The sequence below is a fragment of the Monocercomonoides exilis genome, assembly GCF_001643675.1.
Source record: "Monocercomonoides exilis strain PA203 chromosome Unknown scaffold59-495361, whole genome shotgun sequence".
In the NCBI taxonomy this organism is placed as follows: Eukaryota; Preaxostyla; order Oxymonadida; family Polymastigidae; genus Monocercomonoides; species Monocercomonoides exilis.
Genome location: NW_027150604.1, coordinates 303444 through 317972, shown reverse-complemented (window position 1 = coordinate 317972; position 14529 = coordinate 303444). Strand labels below are relative to the sequence as shown.

General features: G+C 35.6%; 6 protein-coding genes across 6 annotated transcripts; 3 read left to right on the top strand and 3 right to left on the bottom strand.

Moving 5' to 3' along the window:
* Window positions 1–82: 82 nt before the first annotated feature.
* On the bottom strand, window positions 83–2664 carry MONOS_851 (uncharacterized protein). Its single transcript, XM_067878927.1, has 2 exons — window positions 2603–2664; window positions 83–2538 (listed from the first exon to the last, which is right to left on the bottom strand). The coding sequence occupies exon 2, from the start codon at window positions 2436–2438 to the stop codon at window positions 138–140; it is 2301 nt and encodes a 766-aa protein (XP_067719780.1). The 5' UTR covers window positions 2439–2538; window positions 2603–2664; the 3' UTR covers window positions 83–137.
* Window positions 2665–2673: 9 nt separating this feature from the next.
* Window positions 2674–5359, top strand: MONOS_852 (uncharacterized protein). Its single transcript, XM_067878937.1, has 10 exons — window positions 2674–2796; window positions 2852–2933; window positions 2999–3082; window positions 3156–3228; window positions 3290–3582; window positions 3665–4273; window positions 4366–4553; window positions 4630–4725; window positions 4793–4869; window positions 4953–5359. Exons 1-10 carry the CDS (start codon window positions 2686–2688, stop codon window positions 5260–5262), a joined length of 1923 nt encoding a protein of 640 aa, XP_067719779.1. The 5' UTR covers window positions 2674–2685; the 3' UTR covers window positions 5263–5359.
* Window positions 5360–5375: 16 nt separating this feature from the next.
* MONOS_853 (p97F) lies at window positions 5376–8388 on the top strand. Its single transcript, XM_067878948.1, has 13 exons — window positions 5376–5485; window positions 5532–5644; window positions 5707–5803; window positions 5849–6064; window positions 6127–6163; window positions 6216–6286; window positions 6349–6402; window positions 6480–6604; window positions 6711–6818; window positions 6989–7526; window positions 7680–7802; window positions 7921–8041; window positions 8138–8388. Exons 1-13 carry the CDS (start codon window positions 5396–5398, stop codon window positions 8254–8256), a joined length of 1812 nt encoding a protein of 603 aa, XP_067719778.1. The 5' UTR covers window positions 5376–5395; the 3' UTR covers window positions 8257–8388.
* A 188-nt stretch (window positions 8389–8576) lies between these two features.
* Window positions 8577–9824, bottom strand: MONOS_854 (putative isopentenyl-diphosphate delta-isomerase). Its single transcript, XM_067878959.1, has 6 exons — window positions 9811–9824; window positions 9639–9765; window positions 9378–9575; window positions 9162–9323; window positions 8972–9090; window positions 8577–8904 (listed from the first exon to the last, which is right to left on the bottom strand). The coding sequence occupies exons 2-6, from the start codon at window positions 9745–9747 to the stop codon at window positions 8773–8775; spliced, it is 720 nt and encodes a 239-aa protein (XP_067719777.1). The 5' UTR covers window positions 9748–9765; window positions 9811–9824; the 3' UTR covers window positions 8577–8772.
* A 9-nt stretch (window positions 9825–9833) lies between these two features.
* Window positions 9834–12303, bottom strand: MONOS_855 (putative solute carrier family 45, member 1/2/4; the record flags this gene model as incomplete). Its single annotated transcript, XM_067878970.1, has 3 exons — window positions 9834–11869; window positions 11933–12124; window positions 12180–12303. 3 exons carry the CDS (start codon window positions 12301–12303, stop codon window positions 10032–10034), a joined length of 2154 nt encoding a protein of 717 aa, XP_067719776.1. The 3' UTR covers window positions 9834–10031.
* A 321-nt stretch (window positions 12304–12624) lies between these two features.
* MONOS_856 (Cysteine synthase) lies at window positions 12625–14423 on the top strand. Its single transcript, XM_067878981.1, has one exon. It carries the CDS (start codon window positions 12664–12666, stop codon window positions 14254–14256), a length of 1593 nt encoding a protein of 530 aa, XP_067719775.1. The 5' UTR covers window positions 12625–12663; the 3' UTR covers window positions 14257–14423.
* The last annotated feature ends 106 nt before the right edge of the window (window positions 14424–14529 follow it).

Genomic DNA, 14529 nt, shown 5'->3' with positions numbered 1-14529 from the left:
ATTTGAATGAAAAATTATTTTAATGAATGAAATTATTATTAATTCGTTTGCAAAATTATTAATTCGATTGCAAAAATTCTCATTTTGAATAATTTTTGGTGTATTTTATTTTTTGTTAAAACATCATAAATGAAATATTAAAATTCAAAAAAATTTGGAAATACAATAGGTAAATCAACTTTTGGAATAGGAGGCATAGTAAATGTGATAGGTTGAGCAGCAGAAATATGTGAAGTGATAGAAAGTTGAGGGTAAGGAAGAGGAGCTGCAAAAAGAGGCTTTTGATGAACTGGGAGAACAAGTGAAACTTTTCCATGCTTTTTTCGAGGAGGTGGATTGTTCTTCTCCTGAAAAGTGTTTTGAGCATGACAAAGTGTGCTATGGGAGCAATTAGTTGCACTTGATCGAATGTCAACAGAACGATAAGATTTAAATGGGGCGATGAACGAAAAATCAGTATTTTCTTTTAATAAAGTGCATTCAACAACTGGGCGAGGCGGAGGATGATCAAACAAAGGTCCGACGGAGAAATTGTTTTTTGAATCACAAATCATTTCCTGAGAACTATGCTCTTTTCCATCTTTTTTTGAAAAACATTTTGTAGCTTGTAAATCTTCAGCTTCATTGCAATGATAATCAGCATTCTCTGAATCTTTTGTCATATTTACTACACTTGGCATTGATGGTTGAGCAAATATCTGCCTCTGACTCTCAATAAGACGAGACGATGAATGAGACGGAGAAGATATGGATGAAGTACACGAAAAAGGAGAATGAAGCGGAAGCGTTAAATGAACAGAAGACGAAGAAGAAGTCATAGTAGTTGGAGAAGAAGAGGAAGAAAAAGAGGTATATTTAAACGAATGTTGAGATTCTGATTCATTTAATTGAATTTGAAGAACATTTGATCCCGCCTTATCTTGTGCAGAAACAGCTGAATCAAGAGAAGGCAAATTTTTTGAATCGTGACATAATGTGGAAGACTGTGATTGAAATGAACAAACTTCATTTTTATCGTTGTTATGTGCACAGTCTTTCTTTTCAAGGTTAACCAATTCTTCGATACGATAAAGAAATTCATTGTTCTCCTCCAGTTGTTTTTCTTGTAATTTCTTGTTTTTTCTGTTAAGCTTTCTTGCAGCCCTTTCCCACATTCGTATTTCCGTCTTTGATGATGCCCAATTTTTCATAACCCAGATGCCATATGTCGCATAAAACCTTTTCGCTTGTTTGATTTCGGAGGATATGATTTTTTTCCTCATGCTTTCCTCTTTTAAGCATCTATCCAAAAGTTCTTGTTTTTTGTCTTCTGCTTGCCTCTTCTCCTCTTCAGTCACAGCAACTTGCTCCATTTTCCTCCATTCGCTCCACACCTCTTCCCTTTTCTTAGTCATCCATTCATCGTCTCTATCGTTCATTCGCCATTCTCGGAGAAGTGCAGAGACCATTTGATCAATCGTCCAATTTAGATCCTTTCTGCGTAAAATATCGGCATTTGGAGATGTGATCAGCTGAGTTGAATTTCTGCTTTCCCACAAACGGAGAGTATTTGCAACAGGTTCATCCACATCAGATGTATCTGAACTTGGCGAAGAGGAGGAATGAAAAGAGGATGGACTTGACGAACGAGATTTGGGAGAAGCTGGAGGTGAAGAGATTGTTTGTAAAAGCATCGATGAATCTTCAGGCGTTGTGCTGAATTTTTTGGAATGCTGCTCGGAAATGACATTGGGAGAGTTTCTTTTCTCCATCATTTGAATCCTTTGATGAATTTTCCCTGTTTGACCACACTTATTATTTTCTGTAGATATTCTTGATTTAATTCCATTTTGAGAATATTTTTTCATTTTATCAAAAACATTCGCATCTTTAAGTTTTTGATGATTTTCCATTTGCGCAACTTGCTCCCTAATATTTGAAAATTCACTTGTTTTAACCAAAGGAAGTAATCCGGAATGTTTAACATTTTTTCTATAATCTTTACTATCATGAAAGCTTTTTGTATCGTTAGTTGTTGTTGTACTGGACTGAAAAACAGATGAAAATGGATGTTTTTCTGCATAGTTATCTTCAAGTTTAAACAATGGAGTTGGCTGTAAAACAGGTTTAAATTGTTGAATGGAAACTGAACTTTCAGGAAGTAATATTATGGTATTTTCTAATAATGTATCTTTTTTTGATTCCAAATGCATTCGTCCTTCAAAAGAGAAAAGCTCATCTGATACTTGAGAAGAAAAATCAGTATTATCAACCAAAAAAGAGCTTTGATTTGATGAAGAAGTATGTGTAATAAGAAAAATACTAGAACACTGCATTCCAGGTTGTAAAACAGACACTGGGATCCTTTCTGAATCAACCTCTTCCATTAAAAAAGGATCAAAAAAAGTGTTGATCACTTGTGGCGTTTCATCTTTTTTCATAATATCCAGAACGGTCATAGATCATGATCTTTTTCTTTCACGTTTTGAATATAATTTTTCAGTTTGTTGAAACTCTGAATCTTTAGAACGGCTTTTGTTACCTTTTCTCTTCAAGAATCTAAGAAAAACATTTAAAATTTACATGAATTACGTATCATTAAAAACTATATATTAAAACAAACGAATTACTGATAAATAGCAATAATTTGTCGTTTAAAATCAAAAAGATAACAAGATTGATCTGAAACTTATAATATTTTTTCAAATGTCAAAAACAAAATGTTCTTCGCTTTTCAAGCGCTTCTGGAAATTTATTAATTTCGAAAATGGAAGAGGAAGAAATGAAATGGTTTTTGCATCTATTGAATATGCATTAGTATGAAATTATACAATATATTAACAAAGAAACATGAATAACGATTTTCTTTCAGATTATATCTATAGATATTGCAATTCAATGGTGCATGGATTCTTTTCTTGGCAGGCAGCAATCAACATATATATCTACTCGATGTATGATAAAAAATTATTTTACTCGAATTGAAGATTTTTAAAATATCATATTTTATAATTTTCAGTGACAATTGATATTCTTGTCATGTTTGTTTCATCGTTTATGAATACATTTACAACTGCTGTTATTGGTCGTGTTTCAGGAACAGGTATTGATTTTGATCAATTTCAAGTGAATAAATAAATATTCAAAATTTATATTGAAAATCATTTGCTGTTAAGGAAACAAAAAAGCAACAGGAAAAGTACTTCTTACATTATTCTTTGGATCAATGCTTTATGGGCTTTTAATTGGGTGTGCTTCTTTGAATTATTTGTTTTATGAAGGATAATTTATCTTCATATCAAATGCACAGTGTTATTTTCATTCCATTGCGCGTTCCTCTGCTTCATTTCGTTGGAATGGCCGATTCAGACATTACCATCTCGAAGTGGTACTACATTTTGGAATTTTCACTTTGCCCCTTTACATTGTCATATTGTGTATTATCAAGCGCCTTTTCTGCTTTATGGTGGTTCGGAGCCGTATTTATATTTAATGGAGTATCTGCACTTGTTACAGTTGGAGTTTTCGAAGCAGCACTTGTCATAGGAAATCTGGGCATTACAGGAGCATCACTTGTAACTGCAGTTCCAGTGTTTATCGTAGGTTAAAAATCCAAATTCACTTTAATTATAATTCTTTTCTCAATTAATATTTTAATGAATTTTCTAAAACGTGTACAATTTAGGTGCAATGATGATAATATATCTGTTTTTACGACGTAACAACCAGAACGTATTCGAATTCCCTTGTTCAAGAACTTCAAAAAAGAATAACAATCTGAATGAAAATATTGAAGACAGGGATCATAAGGAAGCAACACACGACGATGAGTCAACACCCCTAATTGATGCCCCAGTGAGGAATGACATTTCTTCCTCTGCTTCATCTGATTCTTCACCTCACTCTTCCACATTAACTGTGTTCTTGGATTCAGGCTCTTCTTCTTGCAACTCAGACATTTCAATCTCTGCATTTCCTTCCAATCAAGATTCTTCACCAAAAATACAATATCATTCACAACATTCATCATCTTCCCCACAACAAGAAGAGTCTTCAATGACATGCTCTCCCATTTCCACATCATCATCCTTCACATCTTCTCCTTCTCCATCTTCGCGCTCTTCGCCTTCTTCTTCTTCAAATGCAGCTTCTGATGAATCGTTAAAGTCAGTTATCAAGTCACTTCTGAGTTCAGCAGCAGCCATGTTGTGTGTTGCTATACTTAACAACACTCAGAGAATGGTATCTAACTCACTTGCCCTTTCTGCACCTTCACTGAAACCTGGCTCAACAAGTATGATTTGGTTTATTATTCCAAGCTGAATTATCATTTCTTTTTTTTTCTCTTTAAAAAAATTCAACATTTGAATTCTTTCGCAATACAAGCTCCATCCAGAACACCTGGATTGCAAAGTGTAGCTCTTGCGGTGCTGAGTGACATTACATCAATTCCAGCTGAAATAGCAGGAATTGTCAGCAGCATTTGCATTGCAGTGATGTCACCGCTTGTGGCTGATGGTTCACCAAAAAAGAAAAAATGGATACAAAACATGACAATCATTGTTATTTCATTGGTTTGCTGCTTTTTATTTTTTAATAACAACTTTCACTTCTCTTATTCATTTATATGTGTTGTAATATTTGCTTCAGTGCTTGTTGTGCGGAGCTATTTGCCTTGCCATCTACTTCGGAATTGGAGTTGATCGAATAGTTGGCCGTTTTGTTACAGACGAAGATTTCGATACAGTTTGATTATTTTATAATTTTTTGTTTTTTTAATCAAAGTATATCGCAACCATCAATTTTTTTAAAGGTCAAAGGACTTTCAACTCCTCTGTTCCCCTTGTGTATCGTTGATGTGATCTTACAATGTCTTAACAGTGCATTCAAGTCTGCTGAATACTTATTTATTAATATAACTATCATCAAACAATATGACAAACTTCTTTATTTTTATGCTTGTTTATTCTCAGAGCTGTTGTTTTGAGTTCAGCATCATTCAGCTTTCTTTTCCTCGCAGAAGTGATTGCATCCATTGTGTTCTTTCCTGTTGCAGCTATTGGGTCAGTCAATCAATTTGGCTCTTCACTTCCGACATGCTTTTGGCTGTATCTCGCAACAGAGCTAAGCCTTTTCGTACAAGTTAGCGCAAATTGCTGGCGAACAGTTACAACGCTTCGAACAAAATCAAAAAAGTGCCATGAAATTTCGAACTTTTCAAAAACAAATGATGATCAAATGTTGAAAGGAGAACATTATGAACAACATCAGGAAGCAACTTGAAAATTGTTATTTAGATAGAATGAAACATATATATTTATTAGAGTATTTATTAGCATTTTTTTAACAAATCATATCCTTTTTAACAAGCGTTCAAAATTATATTGAGGTATGAGATCAAAGAACAAAATTGAATATGTCAAAAAATGAGGGAGGAACAACTTCCTCATTAGCAAAAGGAGGACATCTAACAAAAGTTGAAACGTCATATATGCGAAGAGAAACTGTATGAGATTTTCCTTTTGTGCAATATTCATAATTTCATAAAACAGGGATTTGTTGCTATGAAAATGGGCAACGAAATAAAAGCAGCGGAAGAAGAAAGAACACAGGAAAGAAAACGAAATTTATTAGTTCTGATTATTGGATATCTTAATGATCAAGGGTTTTTTAAACATCATTTTATCTTTTGTTTCCTTATAATAATTGATTTAAAAACGCATGTAGTTATATTGAAACAGCAGAAAAGTTACAAAGCGAATGTTCTTGCCCCTTTTCAAAGTTTAGAGTCGCGGATAATGTTGACTTATTAAATGTTTTAAAGGTGAATAATTTCATATTCTTTCTTAAAACGTAACTCTTTCAAAAGGAATATGAGGATTATTACGAGTTTAGATTTTCAAAAAAAGCAAAACTCGTGCGAAAAATTGATGGAAGTGGAGAAGTTTCTGCTCCAATTCCAATGAGGGCAAATTCTGCTTCTCGTCGAAGCTCAATGCGTCCATTAATTCATCCGCAACAGCCCTCAACCCCAAGTGGAGCTCAAAGAGCGAGCAGTGAAACATCTTCTGCGAGAGGAAAAAGCGTTTGCTGCAATTTACAGTTTTTCACGAATTATTATTTTTCTATGATATTAATATATTATAGACACCCTCAAAATCCACTTCTCCAAACACACAAAAAGGTTTGAAATTATACCCACATAATTTGCTATTTTAACGAGGACTTGTTTCAAGATTCGTCGTCATCATCTTCCTCTCCTCAATCAAGTGGAATTGAATTAATTTCTGTGACTGGGACAGGACTGGTTTGTATCTTTTCTTTTGTTTTGATATAATAAACATTCATTAAATGCGTTAATTTTTACAGTCAAAACAACAATCACAGAGTTCTCACAGTAGTTCGAATTCTCAATTGCAAAAGGTTTTTATTTTTGAGATTTTTGAATTAATAAATTTTGAATTATGCGGTTTTCATATCCATTGCATCTGCTTTTTTAGAGACCTTATATGGAAGGTGGACCGGATCAATCGGGCTCTGACTACTTTGATACTCGTCTTCTTCGGCCACTTGCGTTGTATTCTGATAATTCTGAGCTCAAAGAACTCGCCAAGCAAATTCAAAGGTTTTATTTATTTACTCAAAAGTTGCAAAATCTTCATTTGTGCTTTTATTTCTCGAATACAATTTGGCTTTTCTGATGAATAATTTGAAAATTATCTGTTGATTAGTGAAATTTATATGGAAAATCCAGGTGTTCACTGGAACGACATTATTGGCCTTCAAGATGCCAAAAGGCTATTAAAAGAGGCTGTTGTTATGCCCATCAAATATCCACAGTATTTTATTTGTCTTTTTTTATAAGCGAAAATATTAATTTATTTCCCGTAATTTACCCAAATTATCATCTATACTTGTATTTTTATGCTATTTTTATTTAAATCAAACGCAAATAAATGCCTTTCTTCTCTTTTCTTCAATTCTTTGATTTTTTGCTTGTATTTACAAGATTATTCACTGGACTTTTATCGCCATGGAAAGGAATTCTCTTATATGGTCCACCAGGCACTGGAAAAACGATGCTGGCAAAAGCAGTGGCAACAGAATGCAAGACAACTTTCTTCAACATAAAAGCATCATCAATCGTCTCGAAATGGCGCGGAGATTCGGAGAAACTTGTTCGAGTGCTGTTTGATCTTGCGCGTTTTCATGCTCCGTCGACAATCTTCATTGACGAGCTGGATGCTATCCTCAGCCAGCGCGGAGGGAGCGGAGGGCCAGGCGGATCTGGAGAACACGAAGGCTCTCGGCGGATGAAGACAGAGCTGCTGATCCAAATGGACGGATTGGACAGCATTGTGTCTTCTGGATCGTCCTCTCCCACACCTTCGTCCTCTTCCTCTTCCTCTTCCTCATCACCTTCTCACATGTCACTGTCTTCTACCATCAGGGCAGATCCTGTGCAGTCGAAGCATGTTTTTGTGCTGGCTGCCTCTAATCTTCCGTGGGACTTGGACTCTGCCATTCTGCGCAGGCTGGAAAAAAGAGTGTGACATTATTGAGATTGATTTAATGAGCTATGCTTTGATTCAAAAAACAATTATTTGGATTTACTATGTGGATGAAATTATTGATTCTTTTTTATACACATTTGAAATATATTTTTTCTTATTTCTCTTTCTATTTTGCTTTCTGAATAGATTCTTGTGAATCTTCCAGATTCTGAGACTCGGCAGTCGCTATTCCAGCAACATTTGCCACCAGAGCGATGCGATGAAACACTTGAATATTCGACATATGCTGCACAGACTGAAGGGTATTCGGTATGAGATCAATAAAAAGAAGTGATTTTTGCATTATTATTATTATTATTATTTTTCCTTTTGAAAATATTCAATTCACTTGTCTTTTTTTTTTAAACTAAATGCAATGATTCAAAAGGGAGCTGATATTGTTTCTGTTTGCAGAGAGGCTGCAATGTGGCCAGTTCGGCGCTTGATGGATCAACTGGAAACACTTGAGCTTGACAAGTCCAAAACACAAGAGGAAATCGAAAGTGAAGGTTTGCTTTTTTTAATCAACAAATCTCAACAAACTTTTCATTTCGTGGTTTTATTTTTTAATGTTCAATTTTCATTTTTCACATATCAATTTCCAGTGCATATTGACAGGGTTTGCCGAGCAGATGTGAATCGTGCACTCAAATCAACAAGGCCCACAGGGCAGGCATTTTTGGACAAATACAAAACATGGCAAGAAGAATTTGGTGCAACTTGAAAGGCAAATTTATTTGAAAATAAAATTCGTTTCATTTTTAAATGTGTTTCTCAATATCTAACTCTCTTTCATTTTGCAATTATTTTATTCTTTATCTGTTGAGTTTAAGAATCTATGGAAAAAGACCGAAAATTCTTTTACAACTGGTAAGCTTTATTGTCAAAAGACTTTCAAAATCACATTTATCAAAAAACAGAAAACTGTTACTCATTTAATTTGTCAAAACATTCAATGAATCCTTTATTCATCTCAAACAAAGTTTCTTTCTTTCTTTCTTTTCCAAATGCTGTCATAGGCAACAATAAAAAACATTGAATTCAATGCATGCATATTTTCAATACACAAAAAAACTACGTGTATATGAAAAAATTCCTCAAAAATTTATTGAAAATTATTTTGTAAAATTCATAATCTGCTTTAATTTCAGTTCTTTTCTTTTCGAACAAGTCAAAATTTCACAACAAAACTGTTATGAACATTCATATTTCTCAAATTATCCATAAAACAATTTTGTATTTACATTTCCTTAATTTCTGGAAGGTCTGTAGGCTCAGTCCATTCCTTGCATCCTTTCCCTTCATCAATATATTCACTCCACACAGCAGGAAGCATGGAGTTGCAGATATGGCGAAACCATGGAGAAATGGGCTACAAAAAAATATTGGAAAAATTAATTACACATAAATTTCTTGAAAATAATACAATGAAAGCAGACTTCTTTCTCTAAAAATGCTGGAAGTTCTTCTCGTGAAATATAGCGAACTTCTGCAATTTCATCTTTATTGATATTTAATGGAATAGGGACTTTTGTTTGAGCAATCAATATATAATCGACTGGAAATATATAAACAAATAAACAGTGATAAAGAGATAAAAAAAGGTTGATAATATTTAAATATCAAAACTTTCATTTTCTGCTAAATTCACTTTTTTTTCATCAACAGTTATCGAAAACGAAGGAGAATAATATCTCATTCTCCCGACAAGATGATAATCTTCTAATTTTAAAAAGTCTGTTGGAACTCCAAGCTCAAACTTCATTCTTCTGATTGCGGCTCGTTTAACACCTTAAAAGAAAATTAAAGTACAAATTATCTTTTTGCATAATTATCAAAAGATACCTTCAGCTGGATTTGGACCACATTCTTGGGGAATTGAAAAAAGAGGATGACTACAACATGTATTAGCCCACAACAAAGGAAACGTCAACTTCTCTGCTGATCTCCTCTGAACCAACAACTTTCCATTTGAATCAAAAAGGAGAACGCTAAATGCGCGATGAAGCTTTGATTTTTCATGTTCAGAATTAAAGTAATGAGCTTAAATCACAATTGATAAAAAAGATTTGAATTTAAGATTTATACATAAAATAGAAAAAATACCTTCCATTTTCGCTGCCGAACCAATGATATGGTCATTTTCATCAACAAGAGGAATAAGTTCGGCATTCATCTCTTCTTGCGAAGCTGGTTTGTATTCTTCAGTAGACATATCCTAATCTAAGTGTAACTCAAAAAATTTTGAAAAATTGTACAATCGTAATCAATTGAATACTTTTCCAGAAACACAACCATTAATTTTTTTTCCAGACAGATGAGTTTTCATCAAAACTAAAGCGATTTTATGCTTTTAAAAATTGCATAAGTGAAACAAAAAAGATATATAAAAAATAAAACGAAATATAAATACAAACAACAACACAGAGATATTGACTAAATAAAAATAAAAATGGAAATAATCACTCTTAATATATATATACAAATAATAAAGAAAGACTACTCAGAATCTTTAACATCAGTGTTCTCGTCCTTTGTTTTCTGTGAGTTATAAGACGAAATATTCTTGGTTTTCGAGGGCTCGTGCATATTCAAAGGATTCATACGGTGAGCAGGCCGCTTCAGAAACAGCGCAGCGACTGCTGCAATGATAAAAGCGATGCCACACTGGAGCCAATACCACTGCAATGGATGCTTTCTGAAGGCCAGCATTTTTGACAGATCAGCGCCTGATGGGCTGCCAACTGCTCTGCTTCTGCTCTTTTCAACCGCCAGCTGCACAAGCGACGCCAGCAGAAGCGCCAACACCTGCCCAACAACACCAAAGCCGTGGAGCATCCCAACGAAAAGGCCGTAGTCAGACGGATCGACCCCCTCAGCCACAACCAGGAAGCAGGCTGCGTGGATGAGGGAGAACGAGAAGGAGAGCCCAAAGATGTAGCAGAGAAACACCACCCACACAGAAGATGGGGTGAATGCAGCGGAATCTGGGAAGAAGAGGCAGAACGAAGCAACCGAAGCCAAAATAAGCGCAGCCGAAAATAAAACGCCGATTCGAATCTTCTTCAGGATGACTGGGGCGACAAGAGAAAACACGGCAGAAAGGGCAGACGTTGCAATCATTGAGAACGATGCCATTTTCATTCCGTCCAAATAAGAGGTTGGGAGAAGAGACAGCTGGTGACGTGTTCTGTGCCTGTGTTTCAACTCCGACTGAGCTGAATCCGAATCAATGCGAGATCGAGGAAGAGGTGTGTGAGAGGCAATATGAGGTGATAATGCATTAGAAGAATGCGCTTCAGTTTTGAGAGGCAAAAATTGCGAGGTGGTAGAAGAAGGAGCGGTGAGTACTTGCTGCTGCTCCAGCGAAGACGAGTGAAAATGAGAGGAAATAAACGAAGTGCCTCGGAGAGAAAGCGAAGAAGAAGGCCGAAGCTCTGAGCTCCACTCGTCCCATCCTTGAAGTGAGTATGCTTTCAATCCAGTCAGTTCAGAGTAATTTGTGTTGAAAGATGAATTTGAAAGGGGAAAAGAAGCTTTTGTGCTTTTGTCCTCGTAAAACACCTCGGCAACAAAGCTGAGTCTGATGGGCAGCGTGGGAATAAACGCAAACCACGACAGCATAAAAACTAGACACGCTAGAAAAACGGGGCCTCGCTGGTAAAAGAGACGAGAAATGGCTCGAAATATGAGCACAAACGAATGCTGGTTTTTTTGAGGAGTCTTGCGAAGTGAAGAAGAAGAAGATGATGTTGATGACTCTGGTTGTTGTTTGATCTCATAAACAGATTTTTCTCCAGATCCATTTCTTTTATTATCAGCTAATTCATATTCTGGCTGTGCATTTATGGTAAAGTTATCATCCATTAAAGGTGGAGGAGGAACAGGTGGATAAGACATATCAGAAGAGAAAGGAACAAAAACTGGAGGTGGAACTGGTGGCTGCTTTTTCGAATGCAACGAGCTTGAAGTTGAATTATCATCGTCATTTTGGGTCGTTTGCCCCACAAGAGAGCTGTTTAACGAGTTTTCCCTCTCTTTATGTATTTGTTCCAATGATTTTTCTTTTCCAGCAATAATCGTGATCATAGCAGCGGTAAAAATGAATGGACATGCGTAAAAGAACGGATCAGGTAAAACTCCAACTACAACATAGGATATACAGTTTCCTAATGCAATAAACAAGGATACAAAATTTGATCCAAGTGCCTGATTTCCCATTCCACCAACTTCCATTACAATTGCACGAGCAGATGGAGATTGAAAGTTATGTGCAATGTATACGCAAATATATGAAATTAATGCAACAACAATTGCAGCTGTTCGATTTTTCAATACTTTAAATAAAAAAAGTGCAGAGTTATCAAAAAGAAAGAAAGAAATAACAAAATTAATCAAACTATCAGCAAATATAAGCCCGAACATAGCAAAGCACGTGCACGTTACAAAACTACTTATGAATATTATCGGTCTACGACGGCCACAAGACAGTGTTGACCTGTCTGCAACAGATCCGAAAAGAGGTTGACATAACCCAGTGAGAGGCCCAATAAGCCATATAAGAGGTTGCACCCATTGACCAATGTTCAAACCTAAAAATAAAATTGATTCATAAATGAATTTTATTCTTAAAAATATCAAATAAACCAGATAAAAGAGGACTAATAAGAGCGCCGTTCAATGCCTGAACCATTTGTACACCGAACATAGCTGCAGCAGTGAAAAATAAACGAATAGGATGCACAATCCTTCCAAAACTGCTTTTCGCCATTGTATTGAATTTAAGATGGGATGGATCCTCTTTGAAAAAAACATTGTGAACATATTTTTTTGTTTCGTAGTGTGCTGGCAAGTGGTGTCTTCTAAGTTTGGAATTTTTTAATAAAAAACATTTTCCAAAATCTGCAATAATTTGCTTTTTTCTTCCAATTATTCATTTTATTAATTAACTGTGATATTTCATTTTCTTTAAAGAATCATTAGATAAAATTTTCCACCAGATTTAAAATTTTCCATTGGAGAAATTGCGAATGTTCATGTTATTAACTCAAACTGAATAATGGTATCATCTCATGATTGTATGTCCATATATTGGGAAGTGAGATCTTGTTTGAAACAAGTCAAAAAGCTCATGGCAGATACTGAAAATGAAGAAATTGATGAAGTTGGATTGAAGAATGCAGTTGAGAGATGCAAGGAACGTGGAATTCTTATTCCAACTCTTGAACAACTTAGACATCCCGAGCTTATTCCAGAAAAAGTTAAAGAAGAGCTGAAAACTATTGGTCTCTGGGATACAAACAGCCGAAACTTGTTCAGAATTACATGGAAAAACGAACCAGTTGAAAAAGGAGGATTGTACGGCCCAGTTAATGCAATGGAACTTCCTCCATCTTTGACAGGTGTTAAGTCCAAAATCTTTGTTTTGCTCGGCAAATTTTTCCCAACTGGCTGCCACAAGGTCGGTGCAAGCTTTGGACCACTTGTTGATCGTTTGACCAGAGGAAAATTCGATCCAACAAAACAAAAGGCTTTATGGCCATCAACTGGCAATTACTGCCGTGGAGGTGCATTTAACAGTGCACTTCTTGGATGCAAAGCTGTTGCCATTCTTCCAGCAGGAATGTCACAAGAACGTTTCAAGTGGTTGGAAAGCATTGGATCTGAAATTATTGCAACACCAGGATGCGAAAGCAACGTTAAGGAGATCTTCGACAAAGTTAATGAACTCACAACCACAAAGGGTGACGAAGTTGTTGCTCTTAACCAATTCTGTGAATTCATGAACCCATTGTGGCATTACAATGTTACAGGTCCAGCAATGGAGGAAGTTTGGCAAACACGTGGAAAGGGAACAAGATTGTCTGGTGTCTTCTTAACTCAAGGAAGCGCTGGAACTCTTGCCTCAGCAGAATATCTGAAAAAGCATTATCCAGCAGTTAAACTCGGTGTTGGAGAAGCCAAACAGTGCCCAACACTTCTTGAGAACGGATTTGGTGATCATCGCATTGAAGGAATTGGAGATAAACACGTTCCATGGATTCACAACTTGAAGAACACAGATCTCGTTGCTTCAATTGATGATGAGCAATGCATGCATCTTGTTCAATTGTTCCAGACTGAAGTTGGAAAGAAAGTTCTCGCAAAGCATGGCGTTCCAAAAGAAACACTCGACCAACTTAAGAACTTGGGTATTTCTGGTATTGCCAATATTATTGGTGCTATCAAGTTGTGCAAATATTTCGAATTCAACGAGAATGATTCAGTATTCACAGTTGCAACAGACTCATTTGAAATGTACAGATCTCGTTTGGATGAGATGGAGAAGGAGCACGGAGAATACACCGAGACTCGTGCTGAATGCGACTGGTTCCGCTATCTCGATGGCATTTCAACTGATTGGATGCAGGAATGCACACATGTTGACAGACGTCGTATGCACCACCTTAAATACTACACTTGGGTTGAACAACAAGGAAAGACATGTGAGGAATTGAATGCCCAGTGGAAATGCGACAAATACTGGGAGAAGAAATGGACTGCAAACATTGCATTGGACGAACGTATCAGAAAGTTCAATGAAATGACAGGATTGGCAGAAGCTTATCCAGCACCAAAATGCTGCTGCTGCTGCAAGAAGGAAGCAGAGTGCGAAAAGTCGTGCTGCTGCAAAAAGGAAGGTGAATGCGAAAAGGCATGCTGCTCTTCATGCCCTTCAAAGTAAGTAATTATTTTTAAGGACTCTTCAGTTCATATCTGTTAAAAGCTGTAAAATCTGAACTTTTGAATCATTTCTTTGTTTCTCGAGGTCTTTATGTATTCCATCTCAGCTTAATAATCATCTTTTACAACATTTTCACCATTCATTAAATATTTCTGTACGATTCTAAACCAATTTATTTTTTTCCTTTAAAAATTTAAACTTTAAAATAAAAAGAATAGTTATTTTTGTTTTTTGAAAGAAACTAAAAACTCATTAAACTTAAAATTATATCAA